The 27,413-nt window shown below is 34.1% G+C and overlaps 2 protein-coding genes across 2 annotated transcripts in view; both read left to right on the forward strand.

Annotated features, from left to right (window-relative positions):
• Positions 1-14,826, forward strand: part of LOC120350189 (odorant receptor coreceptor-like) — a 105,597-nt gene extending 90,771 nt beyond the window's left edge. The window contains exons 2-5 of the mRNA XM_039422691.1: positions 4,346-4,444; positions 5,149-5,268; positions 12,759-12,914; positions 14,644-14,826. Coding sequence (XP_039278625.1) covers positions 4,358-4,444; positions 5,149-5,268; positions 12,759-12,914; positions 14,644-14,694 — 414 coding nt within the window. The 5' untranslated portion in view covers positions 4,346-4,357 and the 3' untranslated portion in view covers positions 14,695-14,826. The remainder of the gene's footprint in view (positions 1-4,345; positions 4,445-5,148; positions 5,269-12,758; positions 12,915-14,643) is intronic.
• A 413-nt stretch (positions 14,827-15,239) lies between these two features.
• On the forward strand, positions 15,240-27,208 carry LOC111060002. The gene is made up of 3 exons (XM_039422694.1): positions 15,240-15,395; positions 21,331-21,415; positions 24,110-27,208. The coding sequence occupies exons 1-3, from the start codon at positions 15,337-15,339 to the stop codon at positions 26,954-26,956; spliced, it is 2,991 nt and encodes a 996-aa protein (XP_039278628.1). The 5' UTR covers positions 15,240-15,336; the 3' UTR covers positions 26,957-27,208.
• The last annotated feature ends 205 nt before the right edge of the window (positions 27,209-27,413 follow it).

Raw genomic sequence — 27,413 nt, forward strand, 5'->3', positions numbered from 1 at the left:
GAAAGATACATGTTCGATGTTCGATGTTTTTGAGCGGGTAGTATTATAGCAATATCTACTACTACAGAATAGTAATAGTAGATTAATAAAACAATATAAAATCTCATAGCACCCTTTATTTTTAAAAAACTTTAAAATTGTTTAACAACTAGTTTCGGTGATATCACACCATCTTCCGAAACTAGTTGTTAAACTATTTTAAAGTTTTTTTTTAAATAAAGGGAGCTATAGGATTTTATTAATTTAAAAAGTAGCACATGTCAATGAAGTGTTTTTAGTAATAGTAGGTATTGATTATTAACCGAGCGAAGTGAGGTCTAAGATTCAAGTCGACGGTTGGGCATTTCTCTTAATGTTAAAATGTTTGAATGTTCATATGTTGCGCATTTACGGCGAAACGCGGTAATAGATTTTCATGAAATTTGACAGGTACCGTATGTTCCTTTTTTAATTGCGCGTCGACGTATATACAAGGTTTTTGGAAATTTGCATTTCAAGGATAATATAAGAGGAAAAAGGAGCCTCTTTCATACGCCAATATTAGATTAAAAAGCAGACTATAGAATTAATTATTCATCATAAATCAGCTGTCTAGTGGACTATAATACTACCCGTTCAAAAACATCGAGCATCTTGAAAATGTATCTTTCCATCAACGTTAGTAGACAGTAGTCCACTAACTTTGTCTTTCCATAAGCTGAGGTCATGATTCTAGTTTAGAGTTTGGAGTTATTGATATAAAACATTTTTTACATTTTTCTTTTTTAATCTGATGATAAAAATTGCAACAAATATTATTGAAAAGAAATTGATTTCTAAAATCATGACAGGTGAGAAATGAAGTTTGTAGGAAATCAGCATTATGGTAGTTTATTTTGTTAATTTCAACACACCGATTTTTCGCCAACACGACAACACAGAATGTTCTCTGATGGGTTGATTGGATTGGCGTATCGACGGCAGCCAGACCTGATAACAGCGCTCACACTCACATTCCGGAACGACACATTCAAGTCGACGGTTTGAATGTTTATATGTTGCGCATTTACGGCGAAACGCGGTAATAGATTTTCATTTAATTTGACAGGTATGTTCCATTCTTAATTGCGCGTCGACGTATATACAAGGTTTTTGGAATTTTTGCATTTCAAGGATAATATATATGAAAGGAAAAAGGAGCCTCCTTCATACGCCAATATTGGAGTAAAAATCAGACTATAGATATTATTCATCATAAATCAGCTGACAAGTGATTACACAGATGTGTGGAGAAGCCAGCCTATTGCTGTTTTTCCATAAGATCTATAGTTTCAAACAGGTACTTGTGGATGAGAATACTGCGTGAGGTCTACTGTTCACAGATCTACTAATATAAAAGGAAAAAGGAGCCTCCTTCATACTCTAATATTAGAGTAAAAATCAGACCATAGAATTATTCATCATAAATCAGCTGTCTAGTGGACTATAATACTATCCGTACAAAAACATTGAAATTCTTGAAAATATATCTTCCCATCAACGTTAGTAGACAGTTGACTGACTAATAATACCTGTTCAAAAACATCGAACATCTTGAAAATGTATCTTTACATCAACGTTGTAGAGAGTTGCAGCCAGACCTGATAACAGCGCTCACACTCACATTCCGGAACTTCACGTCACGGTACGATAGGACAGAAAGCTCTATGTTTATTTAGGATTTTTTCTAGACATTTTAAATTGATAAATTATTTTCTGAGAAAACATTACAACAGGCCAATGTAACTTACTGAGCGCGAGGTCTACTGTTCACAGAACTACTAGTACATAAAATGCAACTTATGCAGAAAGGGGTGCTAGCCAAACCCTACGGCATACACATCCTCCTCGGCGGTCTCTACATCAACACAAAACGTCCCTATTGGCTGGCCTGCGTCATCTACAGCACCCTAGTAGTCCTCGACATCCTCTACGGAATCTTCTCCGTTGCCTACACCGTCGTCGACATTTGGTCCGACAATGTAGCACTGACCTTGAAACAGTTCAACTACGTTCTGCTACGTCTACTCACGTTGGGTTTAGTTATGACGGGGCTTTTCCGCACCCAAAATATGGACGACCTGTTCCCGATGCTAGTTCGCTACCGATACATGACCCCGCTCAGTCCTCAACAATTAGCGATTATCGACAAATACGACAAACAGTTCTGGAAGGTGTTCAACTACTTCAAATACCTCATGTACATAGTCAACACTGTTTGGATCGCCATTTTGCCGATGGTTGAGATAACCTTGAACGAAGTCATACTCCACCCATCAACCAACACAACCAGAAAATTCGGACAATACATCCCTGTCCTAGCATGGCACCCCTACGATCCCGATATATTCATATCGTTCCTAATCCAATACATGCTACAAGTGTTTTTCACGTTCCTACTGTGCCACACAGCTGTGGGAGTCACGGCCTCCTATATTGATGTGGCGATCTTTCTGATCAGCTCTTTCAAAGTGTTGAAGATCTCGCTGCAAGAAATTAAACAGAGGGCGTTGCACTTGTATTGTATGTCAACCAATGGCGGTGTGTCTGAGCGGATGGTGGATGATGAACGTGTAGCCGAGGATCCTCGCTACCAAAAACATCTGCTCGGATGTCTCAGGGAAGATTTGGAGCATCAGTTGCAGCTGAGAAGGTGAATAGAATTATTGATTTGAAAGTTACAAATCATTCACAAATAGAGAAAAGATAGCGTAAGAAGATATCCAATGGTTTGTAGAATTCATTCAAAGATTAGAAGTTTTGTATCAAATTATGGTGTTGCATATCAAGTTGAGATGATACTGTATCATAATATTATGTTGATAGTGTATCATTATATTGTCTTTTTTTCTTTAGGGCTACTCTTAATATAAATAAAAAATAGAAATCCAAGTACCCATTTAAAATTGTTTAATCACTACATGTTTTTTCGACTATAGTGAGGGCCACGTTATAATGTCAGTGGATAAAGATAGAAGAATAGCGATGCCGATTCTCTGCATTAATTAATCATATTTGTACACTGTCAAAAACATAACTGGCACCGTTGTGGACCTAGAAAAGGATAGTACCACCGGCTTTGTCGAATGATAGACAAGGATAGCAAAACCAAAGTTGATCAAATACTGTCATTATAACGTGGACCTCACTATATATATATAGTGTCATTATCAAGGCATTAATATGGACTTGATAATGGCATTATATAGCCAAAACATATGTCGTGATTGAACAATATTTTAAAAGGGTGCCAGATTTCTATTTTTTATTTATATTTGTATCAATATATTATGTCGATACTGTATCGTATTGTGGTGATACCATACAGAAAAGATAGCATAAGAAGATAATCCCATGGTATAGGTTTATGTTCCAAATTTCAAGCCCAATACATTCGGTTATTATTGATTTATTAAAAAGTTGAAAATTATTTACAGATAATAGGTGGGCTAAAGCATAGAGAAAAGATAACATAAGAAGATTTCTTCCATGGTATAGGTTTTTTGTTCACTCTCCAATCCGATTACTGACTACTACTGTCTATTATTACCTACTGTTTTGGCCGGGTGAGAGTGTATAAGAACGGTACAGTAAGAGACTACCAACGTCACATAGCTTCACGAAAAAAACTACCGTACTATCATTGAGAAAAGAAAAACAGGCTACTGCCCAAAACTTTTTCAATTTCCCAATATTCCTATATATAGTACAATAGAGAAACAAATAGCGTAAGTAGATATCCCATGGTATAGGGCGTTTATGTCGCAACTTCTACTGTTATCTCAAGCCGATTACTGTCGATTATTGTCGATTTTTACTGTTTCGTTGGGGTGAGAGTGTATGAACGGCACAATATGAGAGACTACCAGCGTCATAAAGCTTCACAGGGAAAGAATCACATGAACTATCGGCTTGAGATAATACAGTAAACGTTGCGACATAAACACCCTATACCATGGGACATCTACTTATGCTATTGTTTCTCTATGGTACTATATAGGAATATTAGGAAATTGAAAAAGTTTTGGGCAGTACTCAGTAGCCTGTTTTTTTCTTTTCCGATTACTGTATTGATTACTCTATCCAATAAATGAATATTGACTTGAGTTGACCGTGAAATTTGGAACATAAACGCCCTATACCATCTATGGGATATCTTCTTATGCTATCTTTTCTCTATGCCTGTAGGAAATTTTAGAACAAAACGCATAAAAATTGGTCCAATATAATGTCCCCAGTGGTTGTCATTAGTTTTGCAATTCAGCAAATACAATTTATTTTCGTGTAAAGAGGATGAAAATCTAATTTCCAAACAATAATATTACAGGATTCAAGAGGAATGCTTGAGATTTACGGTCCAATTCTATTATTTCTTCTTCTAATTGGCGGTGTCTTTCTCTGCACCAAAGCAATTACACTTCTTGAGGTAAGTATTTTTTTGTATTAACACTGTTCGGAACACTTTTTTTATTATTTAAATTGGATAATCTTTCTCAATATTATTGTTAAGATCATTATAAGAGTGAGAAAAAGTGGCAACTGAATTTTTTTAAGTGGCGGTCTAAGCGAGTTATGGCCGTATTGTTGAAGTGCTAACTTTCCAGATTCCGTTTTCTTTCCAGATCATTATAACGGTTTCGACTATATTATTAGAAATTCTCTTAAAAATTAAAAAATGTATCTTTCCAAACTAAAACATTTTATTTACCATATCGTTCATAAATAAAAAAGTAACATTTTTTGTAAATTCAATAACCTGTTTATTTTGGCAATCGCGGAAAAACGCATATTAGAACAAAACCAATGATATACTGAATGTATTAAAAGAACTCCAATGGAAAATTCAAAACTGTTTATGATCTGGAAAGAAAACGGAGTTTAGCACTTCAACAACCCATAACTCGTAGCCCATATGAGTGAAGTGATTTCAGAGTACCTATATAGTAGCCTACCTGAACTCATAGATTATAACATAATTATAGTACCTACCTAAATACCTAAATCATATTGCTCATATCAGAGTATGCTTTGCGATCTCAGCAATTAGCATATATTTTTCAATTAATTCAAGTATTAGGCATTTAATAAATTATTTACAATGAATCAAAATTAATAACGTTCTGATTACAGATTAATAAACTGAATGATGCCCATCTCTTTCGGAACTTATTCCGCATGATTCAGTCGGTGCTGAGCTTTACAAGTTACATTTTCGTTTTCTGCTGGTATGGAGAGGAGATTACACAGGCGGTTAGTATGCCACGAATCCTTAATTAAAAATTAATTATTATTATTAAAGAAAATACAATTTAAATGCTGTGAACCATCCCTCAGACCTATGCTACCCTACCCCACTGCAAAATTGAAAACAGGTTGGAAAGCTAGATGAAAAAATCTGGTGAGGCGCAGCGCACTCACACAATTTCGCTTGCCGTTATGAAAATTTATCACCTGACGCTAGTGTTCACGCGCATCTCACGTCTACTATTGAAAGAATTGAGCCAGCTGGTGACAGGACAATAACGCTGGATACACACGAGGTCTGCTATCTCTTCATAGTGAATGATTTAATAGAATAAACAGTTGCCAACAGTTTGCAATTGAATAATCACATTTTCTCAAATTTCAAGCTTATTTTCAATTTTAGGTGGAAATGTTACTGGACATTTTCATGCTCAATCTTTTCCACTCGAATTTTTTCGTCTAAATTATATCTGAGACCTGATAATTGGAAATCTAAAATCAAACTTTGGTTAGATGTGGCTGAGTTCCTGAAATTTTTACGGATATGGGACTTGTGGCAGTTGATATAGCTAGTGAATGACTATTTTGGGTATGAATTTGATTAAAATCGTTGGAGCCATTTTCGAGAAAATCACGAAAAACCCGGTTTATGACAACATTTTTGCCATTTTAGCCGCCATCTTGAATTGCATTTGATCGAAATTGTTCGTGTCGGATCCTCATAGTTGAAGGATATTTCGAGTCATTCCGTTAATTGGGAGATGAGATATCGTGTAAAAAGACGCACATACACTCATATACACACACACATACAGACCAATAGCGTAAGTAGATATCCCATGGTATAGGGCGTTTATGTCGCAACTTCTACTGTTATCTCAAGCCGATTACTGTCGATTATTGTCGATTTTTACTGTTTTGACCGTGTAAGAGTGTATGAACGGCACAATATGAAAGACTACCAGCGTCATAAAGCTTCACAGGAAAGAACTACGTGGACTATCAGCTTGAGATAATAGTAAAAGTTGCGACATAAACGCCCTATACCATGGGATATCTACTTACGCTATTGTTTCTCTATGCCAATACCTAAAAACCACATTGGACTCAGGGGACCTTGAAATGTATAGAAATTTGGAAATTGGGGTACCTTAATTTTTTTTGGAAAGCAATACTTTCCTTACTTATGGTAATAGGGCAAGGAAAGTAAAATTTATTATTATTATTATTATTATTATTATTTATTATTAAAATAAAATACAAATTTAAATGCTGTAAACCATCCCTTAGACTTATGCTACCCCACCCACTGCAAATATACTGAAAACACGGTTGGAAGCTAGATGAAATTCAGTGAAAGCTACAAATTATTCATCAGTGTTGAATTGACACCAATTGGAGATTATAACAGGGCAGCAGAAACATGGAAGAGGTAGGCCTACTGAATTCATCAGTGTTAAATTGAAACCATCTGAAAATTCTACCAAGGCAGCGGAAAAATGCAAGAGGTACTGTTGACTGTCAGTAGACCGGGTTGTAAGGCCGATCTGCAAAGTAGTGGACTGTGTGGAAGTGTGTAGATGAGATCTATATCTGATCTAGGCACTGACAGCTTTTCATTATTTGCTATGAGCGGATTTACAAACCTTGAATGTGTAGATCCGAAAAAATACCTCTGGTTTACTGTGCGTCTGAGCACAAGTAGAATGCACAAAGGTAGTGCAATAATGATGACTAATAATTGAAGAATGATAGATAATAAGTTTCTTATTATCCGTATGTAAAGCTGATATTTGAATGTAACTATTGGAATGCTTAAAATTAATGTAGTTGTAATAAAATAAAAAGAATTAGGAATGCACTCAAGTTGTTTATTGTACCTAGACTTTTTGCTAGTACGTTTAAGAATACTGATACAATGTTTCAAAATGATGTTACCTCTGTGAGCGAAAAAGATTGAGTAATACAAAGATAAAGTTGGGATATCAATGTTAATGTTGAAATACACAAAAGAGTATATTGATGCTGAAACTAATAATAGAACAATAATGACAATGAGTAATGATTGAATTGAACGTACAAAATTTAGCAATGTTTAAAATGAATAAAATTTAGAATACTTGAAAAATGATAGTAAATATGAGAATCTTAACCTGACTAATAAAATCAGTCGAGAGACAAAAATCCTAGATAAAAGTCCTGCAAATTCTTAGTAATCTTAAAGGTATGAAAATACAGAAATTATATGAATATGAACAATTACCTAATTTCACAAAAATGAAAACTAGGAATTCAGTTTAGGTAGAATCCAATCGTACCTGAAGCTTTCAAGCTGTTGACTATGTAACACTGAAAGAGGACAAATATAGCAACTTGGCTATAATGTAAGCAGAAGGAGCAGAAAGTCTGTCCAGAACTGAAGGTTCGATTAATAATTAAAAATAGAAAAGGTTGAAAAATACCAAATACAATATTGAAAGGAGACGAAGCTCAGCATATTGTATTACATAAGCGGGCTGGAAATGACAGCTTAACGCATGTCAAGTTACATGGGGAATATTACTATATGTAGAACACATAAGTAATAATATAGAAGATAAAAAATTGAATGATTGATAGTACTTAAATAGTTATTATTTAGGAATAAAAAGTTAATCAGCAACAAAAATTGATGGGATGAAGACTACCAGTAAACACAGTGCCTCTGAGAGGGTAAGTACAAAAATGTGAATAATAGAATAAGACTTCCCTGAATAATTAATGATGTGTTGCCGAAGTGATAGGCCTACGGTGACTCAAAATCCGAGAATGGAACTTGACTCCTGTCAAGTACATTGTAGTTGCAGACAGCTGCTGGGCTAATAGAAGTTGAACGATGAAGATATCTTGATTATATCCTGATAAACGATGACCGATGAGGAAGAGAACTTGACTTGAATACGTTGAGATATTGAAAGTTGAGACTGTTCCAATATTAAAATTGATAATGATATAATGACGAATGGGCACTTCACAAATTGAATGAGTTTCACTGGTTGAATGTTAATTGGAAAAGGGTTCCACCATGAGTTAAGTAGAATAAATGTTTGAGGTTATGTCCTAAAGTTGATGTAATTGCAGTGAATAAATATTTGAAAAAAGAGATAAAATGTTCTTGACACTGAAATCACTGGCATCAGTAAAAATTGAGATTGACAAAGTTCGACTAAATAACTGATGAGTAGCTAAGACTGAGTAGCTAAAAATGAGTAGCGGTTGACGATGAAGGCAAACTGCACTTGCACGAATTTCCCAAGATGAAATATTGAATAAGGTAAGCTGCACTTGCACAAGACTTCCCAAGTTGAAAAATGTATCTCCTATGAGCATACAAGATGAATGAATGTAACCGCTAAAAATGTGTACTGATGCTCAGTAAAATTGAAGTGATAAATGGGAATCTAAAGTCAAACTTTGCATAGATGGGCGGAGCTCCTGAAATTTTTACAGATATGGGACTTGTGTAATTGATATAGCTTATGAATGACTATTTTGGGTATGAAGTTTGATTAAAATCGTTGGAGCCATTTTCGAGAAAATCGCGAAAAACCTTTTTTTTCAACATTTTCGCCAATTTAGGCGCCATCTTGAATTGCATTTGATCGAAATTGTTCGTGTCGGATCCTCATAGTTGAAGGATATTTCAAGTCATTCCGTTAATTGGGAGATGAGATATCGTGTACAAAGACGCACATACACTCATATACACACACACACATACAGACCAATACCATAGAGAAACAATAGTGTAAGTAATATCCATGGTATAGGGTGTTTATGTCGCAACGTTTACTGTTCTCTCAAGCCGATTACTGTCGATTATTGTCGATTTTTACTATTTTGACCGTGTAAGAGTGTTGAACGGCCAATATGAAGACTACCAGCGTCATAAAGCTTCACAGGAAATAACTACGTGGACTATCAGCTTGAGATAACAGTAAAAGTTGCGACATAAACGCCCTATACCATGGGATATCTACTTACGCTATTATTTCTCTATGCCATACCCAAAACCACTTTTTTGGACTCAGGGGACCTTGAAATGTATAAAATTTGGAAATTGGGGTACCTTAATTTTTTTCGGAAAGCAATACTTTCCTTACTTATGGTAATAGGGCAGGAAAGTAAATGTATTATTATTATTATTATTATTATATTATTATTAATATTATTATTATTATTATTAAAAGAAAATACAAATTTAAATGCTGTAAACCATCCCTAGACTTATGCACCCCACCCCACTGCAATACTGAAACACGGTTGAAGCTAGATGAAAATTCAGTGAAAGCTACAAATTATTCATCAGTGTTGAATTGACACCAATTGGATATTATAACAGGGCAGCAGAAACATGGAAGATAGGCCTACTGATTCATCAGTGTTAAATTGAAACCACCTGAAATTCTACCAAGGCAGCGGAAAAATGCAAGAGGTACTGAATTCATCAGAATAGAATAGAATAGAATATTTATTTGTGTTTGTTCCCATGAAACATACAAAGAGGTTGGTATACAATTAATATAATTTTTAATTACAGTGTCAATGTGAATTGTGAACTTGTAAAGCAGAAGTATATCACTGCCAATTTAAATTGAAAGATAACATGCTAAGCAATCCAGAATTTTTTTTTTCAGTTTAAATGTTTGTCTCTTGAGAAATTAAATCACTCTAAATCATTCACAAATTGTCTATTTTTCAAATAACCGGAGAAGTACGAGAAAATTCTATCCAATTTGGTAGCCTCCTCACTCTCCTGAGTAGATTTCTGTAGTTTTCCTCACTCTCCTGACCCTCTTGGAGATATTCAGCCAAGAACGTCCTTTGCGATGGAGAGGAGTCCGATCTCACTAGGCATCAAACCTGCAATCTATGTAGAAATCAATCTGAAAAAACTGAATTCATCAGTATTGAATAAAAACCAACTTGAAACGGGGCAGCAGAATCTCATTTCATGAAAAATGCAAATCACCTAGATTTGGTTGATATTGGTTATGGATAGAGGTCGACCTAACAAGTGCTGTGCTATAATTCAGACGTTTTGCTACAATACAGGGTGAGTTATTCACTGAAATATAAAAACTCTCCTCCACTCTCAGATCAGAGTGAAAACTCATATTCAATTCTTATAACTAAATAATAGGAGTAATTTCGCCAATATATATTTTACTAATATTAATATATATTATTATTGACATATTATTGTTTCTCTCATCAAGTACTATCATTCCAGAGAGTTTGAGCGATTTCATTATTGGCCATTTTGCAAAAATCCATGATTTGCAAAAATGGTCAAGAACTAAAATCGCTCAAACTCTCAGGAATGATAGTACTTGACGAGAGAAACAATAATATGTCATCACTTTGGCGAAACTCACTTCTATTCTTAAGTTATAAGCATTTGCTGATGAATGATTTCTGTGATCTGTGAGTTGAGGAAGGATTTTATGTTTCAGCAAATAACTCACACTGTATTGTAGCGAAACGTCTCATATTATAGCACAACACTTGTTAAGGCAACCTCTACCCATAGCCCGAATATCAAACAAATCTGCGAGATTTGCATTTTCCATGAAATGCTTGAATTGAACATCATGGATTTTTGCAAAACTTTCATGAAAAATTTATTTGTTTATCACATTGTGTACAATACTTAACATGAGGAAAGCACAACAGGCTCATGCCCTAAACTGTCCCATTTCCAATTTATACTATACCCTCCAAATCAAAATGTTGGTTATGTCACTTTCACTTTTCAAAATACAATTTACGATCTTCAATACTCACATAAACAAGCAAATTTTGAATCAAATAGATACTATCATGGATTTTTGCAAAAGTGGTCAAAACTTGTATGAAAAAATTATTTGTTTATCACATTGTGTACAAATACTTAACATGAGGAAAGGCACAACAGGCTCATGCCCTAAACTGTCCCATTTCCAATTTATACTATACTCTCCAAATCAAAATGTTGGTTATGTCACTTTCACTTTTCAAAATACAATTACGATCTTCAATACTCACATAAACAAGCAAATTTTGAATCAAATAGATACTATCATGGATTTTTGCAAAAGTGGTCAAAACTTGTATGAAAAATTTATTTGTTTATCACATTGTGTACAATACTTAACATGAGGAAAGGCACAACAGGCTCATGCCCTAAACTGTCCCATTTCCAATTTATACTATACTCTCCAAATCAAAATGTGGTTATGTCACTTTCACTTTTCAAAATACAATTCACGATCTTCAATACTCAGATAAACAAGCAATTTTGAATCAAATAGATACTATCATGGATTTTTGCAAAAGTGGTCAAAACTTGTATGAAAAATTTATTTGTTTATCACATTGTGTACAAATACTTAACATGAGGAAAGCACAACAGGCTCATGCCCTAAACTGTCCCATTTCCAATTTATACTATACCCTCCAAATCAAAATGTTGGTTATGGTATGTCACTTTCACTTTTCAAAATACAATTTACGATCTTCAATACTCAGATAAACAAGCAATTTTGAATCAAATAGATACTATAAATTGGAGTCTATAATCAAAAAATCTAGAACAGTAACTCAATTCAATTATTTTATTTTTTCCTTTTGAATACAATTCAAAGCAGTTACTTAGAATCTTGAGCATTAAAGTTATACAATTCAAGAAACGATATAATATACTTACTAAAAACAAACAACAAAATATAGAACTATACTAAACCATAAAACTCTTGAGCTATCACATTTTATTCTTGTATAAAATTCTTGTATCAGATAGGAAAGAGCTTACATAGGCAACAAAGGCCTGTGCGTAAGCTCGAGTTATCATAACAATATGCGTTATATCTATAATTATAAAGAGAGATCTCAATTTTTATTAGAGATCTGAACTACATTAAAAAAATTTTTCAATGATGATCTATAATCCCCATGCATCAAGAAGGGATAAAAAAGTGGAAAACTAATTTATAAATAACCAAGAAATAGAAAACCAAGGAATAGCGAGGAAGGCTACAATATAATAAAAATTCAAGTCAGGAAAAGCAGAACAGACAAGCATGACAGAACAGAAAAAAAATTCTCTGAAGGCGCCCAAATTGAATCAAACACGCGCACCCCCAGTAACAATGAGTGAGACGGCATTATCCTCACTGATATCAAACAGCCAGTTCTTCAAGTGCCACTTGAACGCAGAGTTAGAAACTACATCCAACAATTTATCTGGTTGGAATGGAGAAGGAAATTTCGGAACAAAATATGAGAATGTAAAAGCAATTTGTCATTGAAAAGGATCTTGTTTGTTGTATTGTGTTTACACCTACTGCTGATGCATATCTTGTATTATATGAATGTTCTGTAACTTAATAATTACCGTATTAAAAAGTTAAAATTTTGAATGAAACTAGAAATTTTTGAGCTAAAAACTTCACACTTTACAAAAAAATGTGTTGCAGGGTGCAGAGGTTTTCGATGCGTTGTACTTCTGTCCGTGGTTCAATACCCCAAACAAACTGAAACGTGCCATCCACACCATGATGATCTGCAACTTGAAAGCTTCACAAATGTCTGTGGCTGGACTGAAAACACTCAATCTCAAAACTTTTGGGGAGGTGAGTACACTTCATTTTCTCTTCAATTTTCAAAATTTCGTTGCAAAATTGTAGCCTCACCAGCAACGTACAATGGGCTGAATAAAACTTTTATTTCGAACAATTCCTAACTGGCAACTAAATTAATAATTTTGTCAGGTTGGCATTAAGTTGAGTTGACTTTGTTAGGTTGGCACCAAGTTGAAGATTTAAATGCATTTATCGCGGAAAAATTGATTGGGCACTGCTACTTCAATCCTGGGAATATTATATTACTATCAGTCAGGCTCGCTTCGCTCGCCATATCCGTTTAGCCAGACGTTTAGTCTGGACCCCCGACTGAATCGTCCTAACATATGATAAAAATGTTCAAATGAAAAATGCAGAAGAGCGAAGCGAGCCTGCTGATCTCATTCTTGGACGATCCAGTCGGGGATCCAGGGGGCGGAGCCACTACCTCCGTAAACAAAGCCATACTGTATTCGTGTGACGTCAGCACAGGTAGGGCTCCTGCACCAATAAAATCACTAGCTGATATAGATCAGCTGAAATCGACGAATTTTTATTGGTGTAGGAGTCCTACCTGTGCTGACGTCACACGAATGCACTCTACGGCTTTGTTTACGGAGGTAGTGGCGGAGCCCCCTGGCTAGACGGATATGGCGAGCGAAGCGAGCCTGACGGCTAGTATCTTATAGATACTATCTTGAGAATATTTGGTGTAAATAAAAATATAAATCTGAGTACGGTACTCGTTTTTAAAATTATTTCGTCACGACATGTTTCGGCTACTAATGCCATAAATTAATTGAATTCAAATTTCATTTTAGCCGAAACATGTCGTGTCGAAATAATTAAAAAAAGGTACTCAGATTTAAATTTTTATATACATTGAATAGTAGCCATAAGAAAAAAAGACAATGCGAATATTGAGCTACGTAAATTACGATTAAAGAGTAGCCTAATAATAAAGTTATGATGTAGGTACAAATAATTCAATTTTGTACTTTCTATAATTCTTTACATCTATTGTATCAATTATTTAACATTCATTCTGATCACACTTATAACTGGAAAAGACTTCAGGTTGATTTACCAAGAATATTCAACATTTCATTCACATTCAATGTTAATAAATTTATTTTTCAATAAGAATTTATTGCTAATGAAGATTTCGTAATTGTTTCATAAAACACTACATTATTTTTGCTTCAATTAATTTCAATTTATACTGATCCCACTCAGGGAAAAATCAGGTTGATTTTTCAAGACTAGCCTATTCAACTAGAGTATTCAATGCTTTTATTAAGAATGAGATACCTAATTTCATTGATGTATAAGAATATTATGATTTTAATAGAAAAATGTATAAGTATATTATTTATTTATTTATTTATCACATTGTGTACAAATACTTGAGATGAGGAAAGGCACAACAGGGTCATACCCAAAACTGTCCCATTTCCAATTTATACTATACTGTCCAAATCAAAATGTTGGTTATGTCACTTTCACTTTTCAAAATAAAATTTATGCTCTTCAATACTCAGAGGTTTCATGGGAACAACATATTTAATTCATTTATATGATCTGTAATTATTGTAACAAATAAAACACTCAAACTAGAAGAATAGAAAATTCCCTTAATAATAGGTTTCAAAACCACTTGGTACAGAATAAACTCATCTTCTGAAAACGATTATATTATTTTATAAAATACAAACTTAATATGCATTTTTTCATTTTTCAGGTTGTGAGTGCTGCGTACTCTTATTTCAATATTGTGAGAAGTATGAAGTAGAATACGGTACCATACTCTGCAGCCTATGATTGGATATGAAAATGTTAGTCTTGTGATAATTCAGTTTGAAAACTGAATCAGCTATTGTAAAATAATATTATCATTCGCCACAATCAATAAAGAAATATGGCAAGATATGATTCCGAACTGTTTTCAATTTTTACCTGGCTTGAAATTTACCTCCAAATTTTACATGGTGTTTTCTTTTCTAAGTTCTGAAAATCAATTTTCAACTCAGAAAATGCTGAATAGATAATTTTAAATCTGGATTTTATCTTTGTATGAATATGGAAACAGGAGTAGTTTTGGACTTATTGAGGTCTGTTCAGAACTTATAATAATAATTTATCTATTTATTCAAGAACAAGGAAAACAACTACAGGCATTACGCCCCAATCAGTCTCAACTAAGTTACCAAGAACCAATATATTAATACAGTGCATGTACATGCATAATGGAATTGATAAAAGATGATGATAAATATGAATAATAAGTTGACCTATGACCTATTATCAATGCAGTGTATCAACTACTCCTTTTTTCAAACAATGCACTACAGTGTATTCAAACTCTGATGATAAACTAAACATTCATACATTCTATTCAGTAATAGAATCATTCTGCTTCCTCTATGTATTTACAATGGTCATCTTTCGCGTCCAGATAATTTGTCTTCTACTTTCAGTGGCCAATTATCAAAGGTAAGATATGTTTAGTTTGGATTGTGAGCAGTTATTTATGTAGATGAATGAATGAAGTTTTATTCGCAATAAGCTTAATACAAGATAATGTAAAATACATGCAAACGCATATCAAAAACAAATGAACAAGCTTACAGAACTGCATAGTTCTTTTGTATTATTTCTTATTGTAATGTATTATTATTTGCCTGTAAGGTTGAGTGGTAGCAAGGACTTTCTAGTCCTAACTCCGCCTAATAAAGAGTATTTTCATTTCATTTCATAGTAAAGCTGTGTTTACACCAAAATTATTAACAAAATGTTAATAACTTAATGGTCTTTGATGCGAGGAAAACGAATCTTGAATCATATTTGCAAAATTCCTCACCATTATTTATTTATTTATCACATTGTGTACACATACTTAAAATGGGGAAAGGCACAACAGGCTCATGCCCAAAACTGTCCCATTTCCAATTTATACTATATACTGTCCAAATCAAAAAGTTGGTTATATCACTCTCACTTTTCAAAATACAATTTACGCTCTTCAATACTCAGATAAACGAGCAAAGTCTAGAATCGAAAAATCTAAAACAGTAACTTAATAATTATTATTCAAAAAGTCTAAATCTTGAATGAAACTAGAAATTTTTAAGCTAAAAACTTCACACTTTACGAAAAACCACTTTAACCACATTCAGGAGATATGAACAAATTTCAGCCAAATCTGAGATACTTCTTGTTTCAGTGTGGTTCACGATGGTTAGTCCATGCTTCCAATCAATTTTTTTTGGAAAATGTAAATCGCTCGAACACCGTGATTTTATGGTCTTTGATGCGAGAAACACGAATCTGGAATCATATTTACAAAATTCCTTACCGTTCAGGAGATATGACCATATTTCAGCCAAATCTGCGATACTTGAGTGGTTCACGATGGTTGTTAGTCCATGCTTCCAATCAATTTTTTGTGAAGAATTAATATCGCTCAAACTTCGTGATCTCATGGTCTTTGATGCGAGAAACACGAATCTGGAATCATATTTGAAAAAACACGGTCCTGAAATCAGATTTGCAAAATTCCTTACCGTTCATTGAATATGGTTGTTTGAAAATTTGCAAATTTTATGAAGTTCCAGAATTCAAATGATGTAAATTATCTTGGAAACTCCGAAAGGATGGTCGGATTTGTTTGATTTTGGTACCAAATGAAAGTCTTATATTTGATGAAATTGAAAATAAACACTCATTATCAATGGAACTAAATAGTATAAATCATGAGAAATTTGAATTTCCCGCTAATCATGGGAAATTTGAATCTCCCGCTCAAATAGTATAAATCATGAGAAATTTGAATTTCCCACTCAAATAGTCTAAATCATGAGAAATTTTTATTTCCCGTTAATCATGAGAAATTGGAATTTCCCGCTCAAATAGTATAAATCATGAGAAATTTGAATTTCCCGCTAATCATGAGGAATTTTAGTTTCCCACTCAAATAGTATAAATCATGAGAAATTTGAATTTCCCGCTAATCATGAGGAATTTTAGTTTCCCACTCAAATAGTATAAATCATGAGAAATTTGAATTTCCCGCTAATCATGAGAAATTTGAATTTCCCGCTCAAATAGTATAAATAATGAGAAATTTGAATTTCCTGCTCAAATAGTCTAAATCATGAGAAATTTGAATTTCCCGCTCAAATAGTATAAATCATGAGAAATTTGAATTTCCTGCTCAAATAGTCTAAATCATGAGAAATTTTAATTTCCCGCTATCATGAGAAATTTGAATTTCCCACTCAAATAGTATAAAACATGAGAAATTTGAATTTCCCGCTAATCATGAAAAAATTTGAATTTCCCGCTCAAATAGTAAATCATGAGAAATGTATTTCCCGCTAATCATGAGAAATTTGAATTTCCCGCTCAAATAGAATTAATCACGAGACATTTGAATTTCCCGCTCAAATAGAATTAATCATGAGAAATTTGAATTTCCCGCTCAAATAAATGAGAAATTTCAATTTCCCGCTCAAATAGTAAGTAGCTCATTTGAATATTAGAAATGACCAGATTTCTACCAGGGCAACAGAAACATGCAAGAGGTACACGAACTGGATCAGTGTTGCGGGTTGCCTATGCTTCCATTGGAAGGCGTTGAAAAAAAACCCTGCTACCTCTTCAAGTGTTCTGACTCCCTGGTACAGAATTAAAACCAACTAAAATACTACCAGGGCAGCAGAAACATGCAACTGATAGTTGGATGAAAATTAACTGGGAATAAATAATACTACCAGGGCAGCAGAAACTTGAAACAGGTAACGAAATCATTTTTTTCATGAAATCCATGAATCCTAAAATTGAAATTGCTTAAACTCTTAGGAAGAATGATGATGGTATTTGATGAGAGGAACAATATAACATCATCACATTGGCGAAATTCCTTACCGTTCATTAGATATGAACCCTACATTTCTCAGGTAAAGCTTCATTTATGGTGCGAATTTCAGCCAAATCTGAGATACTTTTTATTTCATGTTTTTTTAGTCCATGTTTTTTCTCAATTTTTTGTGAAAAATAGAAATCGCTCAAACTTCGTGATCTTTTGGTCTTTGATGCGAGAAACACGAATCTGAAATCAGATTTGCAAAATTTCTCACCGTTCATCAAATATGGTCATTTGAAAATTTGCAAATTTTATGTTTGAAGTTGCATAATAGCTGTATAAGCTGGGGATGCCAAATTTTGACTCAGATATTTCTCAGGTAGAACTTTTCTGATGATGTAAATTGAAGCCAAATCTGAGATACTTTTTGTTTCAGTGTGTTTCATGATGGTTTTAGTGTTAGTCCATGGTTTTTCTAAAATTTTGGTGAAGAATAGAAATCGCTCAAACTTCGTGATCTTTTGGTCTTTGATGCGAGAAACACGAATCTGAAATCAGATTTGCATAATTTCTTACCGTTCATTAAATATGGCTGTTTGAAAATTTGCAAATTCTATGTTTGAAGTTTGAAGCTGCATGACTCACTCTGTATAGTAGCTGCTCATGCCAAATTTGGCTCCGACATTTCTTAGGTCAAGCTTCATCTATGGTGCAAATTTCAGCCAAATCTGAGATACTTTTTGTTTCTGTGTGTTTCATGATTTTTCTAAATTTTTTGTGAAAAAAAAATGCTCAAACTTAGTGATCTTATGGTCTTTTATGTGAGGTACACGAATCTGGAAACTGATTTGTAAAATTCCTTACCGTTCATTAAATATGGCTGTTTGAAATCTGCAAATATTATGTTTGAAGCTGCATAATAACTCAACATGTAGGCTATAGTAGTTGGGGGTGCCAATTTCGGCTCCGACATTTCCCAGGTAGAGCTTCTTCTATGGAGAAAATTTCATTTAAATTACTTTTTCTACTGTTTCAATACGCACGATGGTTCATGGTTTTTCTCATCTATCTGTGAAAAATAAAAATCGGTCAAACTTCGTGACCTACTCTCTTAGATGCGAGAAACACGAATCTGGAATCTGATTTGCAAAATCCCTCACCGTTCATTAGATATACGAGAAAATATATATTTACATGTTCATTTCGTGGGTTCAAAGTTGTTTGAACCTTTTAACCGCTATTCCAGTCTATGGAAGATGAAACAAATATATTTACAAGTTCATTTTGTGGGTTGAAGATTGTTTGGACCTTTTAACCGCTATTTCAGTCACTGAAAAATGAAGAAAGAAATATTTACAAGTTCATTTTGTGGTTTGAAAATTGTTTGGACCTTTTAACAGCTATTTCAGTCACTAATAAACGAAAAAATATGTAAGAAAGAAATATTTACAAGTTCATTTTGTGGTTTGAAAATTGTTTGGACCTTTTAACAGCTATTTCAGTCACTAATAAACGAAAAAATATGTATTTACAAGTTCATTTCGTGGGTTCAAGGTTGTTTGAACCTTCTAACAGCTATTACAGTCTCTGGAAAATGAGGAAAATATATTTACAAGTTCATTTTGTGGGTTGAGAATTGTTTGAACCATCTCAGTCACCTTCAGTCACTGAAGGTGGTTTGAACCACCTTCAGTCACTGGAAAATGACAAAAATATATATATTTACAAGTTCATTTTCTGGGTTAGAAATCATTTTAATATTCTCACGGCTATCTCAGTCACCGGAAAATGAAAAAATATATATTTACAAGTTTGTTTCGTGGTTTAAAAAATATTAACAAGTTCATTTTATGGGTTAAAAATTGTTTGAACCATCTAACAGCTATTCCAGTCACTGGAAAATGAAAAAAATATTAACAAGTTCATTTTGTGGGTTAAAAATTGTTTGAACTTTTTAACAGCTATTCCAGTCACTGTAAAATGACAAAAATATATATATTTACACGTTTGTTTCGTGGTTTAAAAAAATATTAACAAGTTCATGTTATGGGTTAAAAATTTTTTGAACCATCTAACTATTCAGCTATTATAACTACATATAACTAGCCATATAACTACAGCTATTCCAGTCACTGGAAAATGACAAAAATATATATTCACAAGTTCATTTTGTAGGTTGAAAATTTTTTGAACCTTCTAACAGCTATTACAGTCTCTGGAAAATGAGCAAAATTAATATTTACAAGTTCACTTTGTTGGTTAAAAATTGTTTGAACCTTTTGACCGCTATTTCAGTCACTGCAAAACGAAAAACATGAATATTTACAAGTTAATTTTGTGGGTTCGACATTGTTTGAACCTTCTAACGGCTAACTCAGTCATTGTAGAGTATATGAACTATATTCAGGCTAAAAGTTTTATTTTGGGGGCTAGAAATTGTTTGAACCTTCTAACATCTGTTCCAGTCACTGAAAATTACAAAAATATACAAAATTCACAAGACATTATCCATTGCAGTTCAATTCAACTGGACTGACTCATTTATAATTTCCAGAAGCTATGGTTGACTCACATTCATGAAGAAAGAAATAGCATGGGAAATTAAAGGAATATATTATGCTTTCAAGTTCGTTTTGTGGGTTCAAAAGTATTTAAAGCTTTCAACGGCTATTTCAGTAACTCAAAAATGAAAAATATGTTATGTTCAGACATTATCCAGTGCAGTTAAATTCAACGGGGCCGGCATATTTATAGTTTCCAGGAGCTATGATTGACTCATATCATTTAGAGAAAAGAAAGCATAATAATTATTATTGAACGAAAATCCAAATTAAATATAAATTAAAATGATTTATAATTGTTATTAGTTCACGATTGCTTCCAATCATTTTTTGTGAAAAATAAAAATCGCTCAACCTTCATGATCTTATGGTCTTTGATGCGAGAAACACGAATCTGGAATCATATTTGCGAAATTCCTTACCGTTCAGGAGATATGACCAAATTTCAGCCAAATCTGAGATTCAGCCAAAATCTCATGGATTTATCTATCACCGAATTTGAATGTTCTTTCCCAAAAATTCAATCTTTAGGCGCTCATATCTCAAAAAGTAATGATCAGAAAATAAATGTTTTCATGAGAAAACTTTTTCATCTTGATAGATTGATGATATACAAATCGAAAAACTTTGAAAAATATCATGAGTATAAAGTTTATTTTCAGCCTTTGCACAGCCTTAAGCTGGGTTTACACACCAAAGCTATTAACAAAATGAATAACTTAATCCTTATAGATTCTATTAGATTGAACGGAACTTGTCAAACACATATATATGTTCATCATGTATATGATAAGTTATGTTCAATCTAATGGAATCTAAAAGGATTAAGTTATAAACATTTTGTTGATAACTTTGGTGTAAACGCAATTTTACAGTAAATTTTTGTGTTACTACATAATGTTTTGCGTCTCATTTCAAAAACAGGAAGTCGATGAGTTTTTGTGTTTGTGAACAAATGTCAATGTTGAAATATTAATTAGTAAGGGATTTTTATTTTCTCCAGATCCCAAGCCAATCCGACAACTAACTTATGGAAATTATCTGAATGGCCAGATTTGAAGGGGAAAGATGCTTTCCAATCATTGGATGTAAGTCGAAAGAATTCAGCTCATTTAATGATCAATGTTTATGAATTTAAAAGACAGAAGAAATCTGATAGGCAGATTTATTCACTTATTAGAAAAATCTCCAAAAGCTATTTATATAAAGAGTGAGTCATATGTATGGGAACCCTTCAATAAATTGGAGACTGCTATAAATATAATACTATAACTTTCAGGATAAGCTATTGGTCAGATACTCTACCTACGTACAACTGAATTTCACCCCTCTTAAGAGGGTGACGTGGGGGTTGTAACTCGAATATTTTAAATGTAAACACCCATTGTGTAGTACATAATTTTAAAAGCCTTTTTAAAACAAGAAATTTGGCATCGATGAAAATGTTCTTGATACGTGTACCCAAAATGGCGGCTGATTGAAGTTTTAGTTTTTAAGAAAATGAGGGGTTGTAACTCAAATATTTTAAATTTAAACACCCATCGTGTGATTCATAAATTAAAAGTTCTATTCAAAACGAGAAAGATGACATCAATCAAAATGTTCTATGATACTTTTATCCAAAATGACGGCCGATCGAACTTTAACAACTATTTCTTTAAAAACTGAAAATTCAATCAGCCGCCATTTTAGATAAAAGTATAATAGAACATTTTTATTGATGTCATCTTTCTCGTTTTATAAAGGCCTTTAAAATGATGTACCACACAATAGGTGTTAACATTTAAAATATTTGAGGGGTTGTAACCCTCATTTCCTTAAAAACTGAAACTTCAATCAGCCGTCATTTTGGATACAAGTATCGTAGAACATTTTTATCGATGCCATCTTTCTTGTTTTAAAAAGGTCTTTTAAAATTATGTACTACGCAATGGCTGTTTACATTTAAAATATTCGAATTACAACCCCCCACGTCACCCCCTTAAGAGGGGTGAAATTCAGTTGTACGTAGGTAGAGTATCTGACCAATAGCTTATCCTGAAAGTTATAGTATTATATTTACAGCATTGTGTGGAACAACAATGGGTGTTTGCATTTAAAATATTCGAGTTACAACTCCTAAGTCAAGGGGGGTTGAAATTCAGTTGTAGGTCAAAAGGAAGAGTATTTGACCAATAACTTGAAGAGATCAATTAAAGAAGGAGCTGCTGTCCATATGCGCGTACTCAAATGAAGAGTTCAGAGAGTACTACGAGCGTCAAAATGGGGTTTAGAGAGAATAAAAAATAAAATGTATTGACTTTTCATGTACCTATTTATGTTCTAAACTACGAGCGTCGAGATTAGGTTTGGAGAGAAAAAAATATATATTGACTTATCATTTATGTATTTATGTTCTGTATTTTATTGACTTACGACATTGACAAGTCCAAATACCCATTTTATAGGAGGTCAGTGGATGAAATAATAATAAATAAATAAAAACTTATCCTGAAAGTTACCTTATTATATCTTATAACTGTCTCCAATTTATTGAAGGGTTTCCATACATATGACTCTGTATAAGTATATACGTAAAAACACTTCACTCATATGGGCTACTTTTTAACAAATTAATAAAAACCTTGAAGTACCTTAAAAACCTTTAAATACCCTTTATTTTTTAAAAACTTCAAAATAGTTCAACAACTAGTTTCAACTCTAACTTAGGTCATTTTCAAGTTGAAATATGATTTCAGTTAAGGTCGAAACTATTTGTTGAACTATTTTCAAGTTTTTTGAAAAATAAAGGGTACTAAAAGATTTTTATATTGTTGTTATTAAGTATATACGTATACAGCTATACCTCAAAATTGATTTAACAAATATCAGAGACTAAGTAAATACAAGTAAATTTCTCTTATCTCTGTGATGAAAGGTCAACTTTCTAGCATATTGTTAAATAATGAAATACCGCACATGATTACTAAATGTATTTTTTGTAGTGATATTTTTGGGGATAATTGTTGTGTAATTGGGTTCCTAAAGGTGCAATTCCTTAGCGACGACTTGAGCCGCTGCGGCTCGAGCACATAACCTATAAATTCATTAGATTCCATGATTCATTGGATTTTTTTTGTATAAAAGTTATGGCGGCAGATAAAGAAGAAGTGTTGGCTACTATATTGTTTTACGATAATCTAATGAATTTATAGTTTATGTAATCTAGCCGCGGCGGCTCTAACCACGTGGCTTGAGTCGTCGCTAAGGAATTGCACATTTGTTAGTTGATTCCTTTAGTAAGGTCCACGTTATAATGGCAGTGGATAAAGATAGAAGAATAACGATGCTGATTCTCTGTATTGATTAATTATATTTCTACACTGTCGAAAACATAATTGGCATCGTTGTGGACCTAGAAAAGGATAGTACCACCGGCTTTGTCGAATGATAGACAAGGATAGCAAAACCAAAGTTGGATCAAATACTGTCATTATAACGTGGACCTCACTATAACATGTATTATTAAACTTACTTCATAGTCTAATAACTCATTAATGTCAAGTCTCTTATATGTTATTGTATATATTAGCTGTAGACGTATATTATCTTACCTTTGAACCACCCCACCCCCTTAGAACAGTGGGTAGGGGTGGGGACTTTTGATATGTTTACCACGTTATCGTTACTACCCTAAACAGAACTGCGGAGTCAAAAATTGTCTTCCAAACTTTCCCCTCCACACTCTTATTTGAGCATTCATTGTCTGGACAATTTCAACAATATTTGATTTGTTTTTGTAGGAAAAGAATGGCAAAGATGCTGTGCATCATTGGCAATGTCAACCCGGGTCAGACTACATCCAGCAACAAATTTCACTGACAAGAAAACTGCTGAGCGACGGCGAAAAAGTAATGCATAAGCAACAGGATTTGTTGAACGAAGAAACTATTCTAGTTGTCGGCAAGGCGGGCAGTGGCAAAACTAGCTTGGTCCAGTTCTTGACTGAGAACCCGAAACTCCAGTCAAAACCGGTGCGAGCAGAGACCGGCGAGTTCATTATTGAGGATGGAGAAAAGATTGGAACGTCGGTGACTGAATCTTTCACTCTCTATCCTGAACTTGTCAGCTACAACGGATCCTTCACGTTCTGCGATTCGCCCGGGTTCCACGACTCAAGGAGTTCTGCGCATGAAGTAGTTTCCATGAACATCATGAAGACAACCACCAACCGATTCAAGAATCTCAGGATTCTTCTGCTTGAAAACTACAGCTCTCTACAGTACGGTCTCTACAAGGACAACTTTGTCAACACTCTGCGCCATTTGGTTGACTTGCTGGTCGACATTGATAAATACAAAGATCATATTGTGCTTGTCGCAACTAAAATACCCCTCACCTACGTCATAAAAGATGAAGGAGACAGCAATGTTCAAACAGTGACTGAAGAGATGCACATTGGAAGCATTGTGGAGTATTTGAACCACACCGAAACATCTATAGCCGAGAAAGTAGCGCAGGAAACCAGCTTACCCGAGAAAGAATTCTATCAGAAGGTGATTAAAATTCTCCAAAGTCTTCAAGCCAGAGATGAGAATGGGAAAGCTAGCAGAATCAATGTCTTCCGTCGACCATATAAGTCTGGGTCTCTTGAAAACATGCCATTAATGAAAAATAACAAGGAATCACTCATGAAAACTATAATGAATTTGGATGTTGTAGAGGTTGGGAAGAGTGACTTTGACTTTACACTGTCAGACAAGGCCCAATTGTACTTGGAATGCCTTTTAAAATTAATGAGTGATAATTACCAAAATAAGATCAATGAAATGTCTTTCAAAGTTAATGAATTTGTGAATATAAAAACACAGAACTACAGAAGTTTTCATCAAGTATTGTCAGACTTGGAATCATTATATGGTGCTTTAAAGCATTTATCAGTAAATCTTGATGAGACCAAAAACTACAATGAATTTTTCGAAAAGGTCAACAGTTTTAGCTCTGATCAGAAAATATTTCCACAAATCAATTACAATGAACAAATGCATGTTGTTAAAAAGTATGAGGAAATGCTGCTGAAATTCCTCGACACAAATGTAGTATTTGCACCGGCATCATGGACTCTTCCCATTAGGCAAGTGATCAAGTCCACAGAGGATGAACTGCAGTGGTACAGGTCTCTCAACAAATTTATCAATGGACTAGCAAGTTTTAAGGTGCAGAAAAACAAGACAGAAATCTTCTCAAAAATCTTTCTTGAAAGCTCCATCTCAACAAATGAACTAATGAGTCTGTTCGGGGACATTACTGGGAATACAAATTTGAAGCAATTCATTGATGCACAAGGTGACAATAGAAAAAGGATAGAGCTGGAAAGTATCACAAAAACCTTACTGAAACAGAGTAATATCACTTGTGATGCAAATGGTAGACTTGTGGTGAAAGGCTTCCAAATTTGTATCTCAGAAGTGAATTTGGAAGATTTGGCACGTGAACACTGTGACAACGTCACTGTCAAAGAAGTGGCTCTCCTAGCTGTTGATACAGTGTTCCTAGATGAGGACACCGTTGATAGTTTGAGGGAAGTGAACATGTTTATAGCGGCACCAAAGTGGGAAGTGGTAGGGGAGAGGAGGAGAATAGTTTTGACTGGAAAGCCAGGACCTGATGTGCCTCAGGACACTCCTTATGCAGATAATGGCAAGGATGGGAGGCCGGGTCTGCCTGGGGGCAATGGGCGCAGTTTTTTCGGAATCGGTTTGCAGTTTGCAAATGGCAAAAGTCTGCGCATTGAGTCCAATGGAGGCAGAGGGGGATCTGGAGCACAAGGAGCAAAAGGTGACCGAGGTTCAGATGGGAGAGACGCATCCGAAAAAATGAGCCTGGGAACCTATAGCCACATTTACAGAATGGATAAAGGATTCAAAACATCGCGTTTAGCAAACTTGTTCTTAGCTGTACAAGAAGGAAAGTATGAGGAAAAACGATGTGATATTGCCCATGGAAACATCTACGCAGAAGTTGGAGTTGTTATCGAGGATGGTGACTGTGGCGAAAGAGGGGCTGCAGGAGGATTAGGTGGAGGGGGTGGACTGGGGGGTCTGGCCGGAGATCAACAGCTGATTGAGCTGGGTGCTCCTTCTGAAATCGAAATGCAAAGACAAACTGGCGATACTGGTGCAAATGGCATGATGGGAGAAACTGGAGATCGAGGCACGGATGGCATTGGAATGATCTGCATCCAAGTCCAACGGGAACGCTATGATGATGCATCCTTCTGGAGTTGCGGATTAACATATGCAACATCACCCGTTTGTAAAACTTGTATGGATGATGCAACACAACTGGATAGGTTGGGACCAAAATATACAACAGGCATTGAACAACCAGCACCCAAAAAGTCACCCGATTTCGGTTACTATCTACTCGACTACTCAGTTCTCCTGGAAACACACTCCGACCACACCATCTTTAAGGAGACAATTACTGCTTTCCAAACAGCCTTTAAGAGGACATTTTCATACAACTTGAACGACTTGGGATCGCTGTTTTTCAAAGCACGATTCCAAAACACATTCTCCTACGGATTGAATGACTTGGGATTATTGTTCTTTAAAGGCGACGTCAAAAAACCATCTCAATCAATCTGATTTGCGAAAAATTCGTACTAGATGATTTTCAAAATATTGTATCAACACATTACTAAAATCACTTCACTTATATGAGCTACTTTATTCAAATTAATAAAAACAATATAAAACTTTGTTTTTATAATGTTAGTTTTGTAATAAAATGTTTTATAATTTTAGTTTTTGAAATGTTTTTAATAAAAGGGTACTACAAGTTTTATATCAATTTCAACGCATTACTTTATGATACAAATATAACAAAGATTGACATGATTCTGTTTCATCTACTACTTTTCTACCAATTACATTATTTATTTTGTCAAGCATTCATCAAGCTAAACTACAAAGCTTAACTATTGAATCAGTCATATCCCATTTAAGAAACAATATCTCAATTGAATACGAAGTATAGTAGTGGAATATGACTCAGAAAATGCGTTCTGTATAGAAACTATACGGTAGTGATGTCCAAGTTATA

This window comes from Nilaparvata lugens, chromosome 3 (genome assembly GCF_014356525.2).
Source record: "Nilaparvata lugens isolate BPH chromosome 3, ASM1435652v1, whole genome shotgun sequence".
NCBI classification, from domain to species: Eukaryota; Metazoa; Arthropoda; class Insecta; order Hemiptera; family Delphacidae; genus Nilaparvata; species Nilaparvata lugens.

Excerpts from the sequence above, each read along its gene's own strand:
- LOC111060002 (XM_039422694.1), top strand. The coding sequence starts at position 15,337 with ATGGTCATCTTTCGCGTCCAGATAATTTGTCTTCTACTTTCAGTGGCC. Across the intron at positions 15,396-21,330 it reads TCAGTGGCCAATTATCAAAG|ATCCCAAGCCAATCCGACAA; the intron begins GTAAGATATGTT and ends TATTTTCTCCAG. Across the intron at positions 21,416-24,109 it reads ATGCTTTCCAATCATTGGAT|GAAAAGAATGGCAAAGATGC; the intron begins GTAAGTCGAAAG and ends TTGTTTTTGTAG.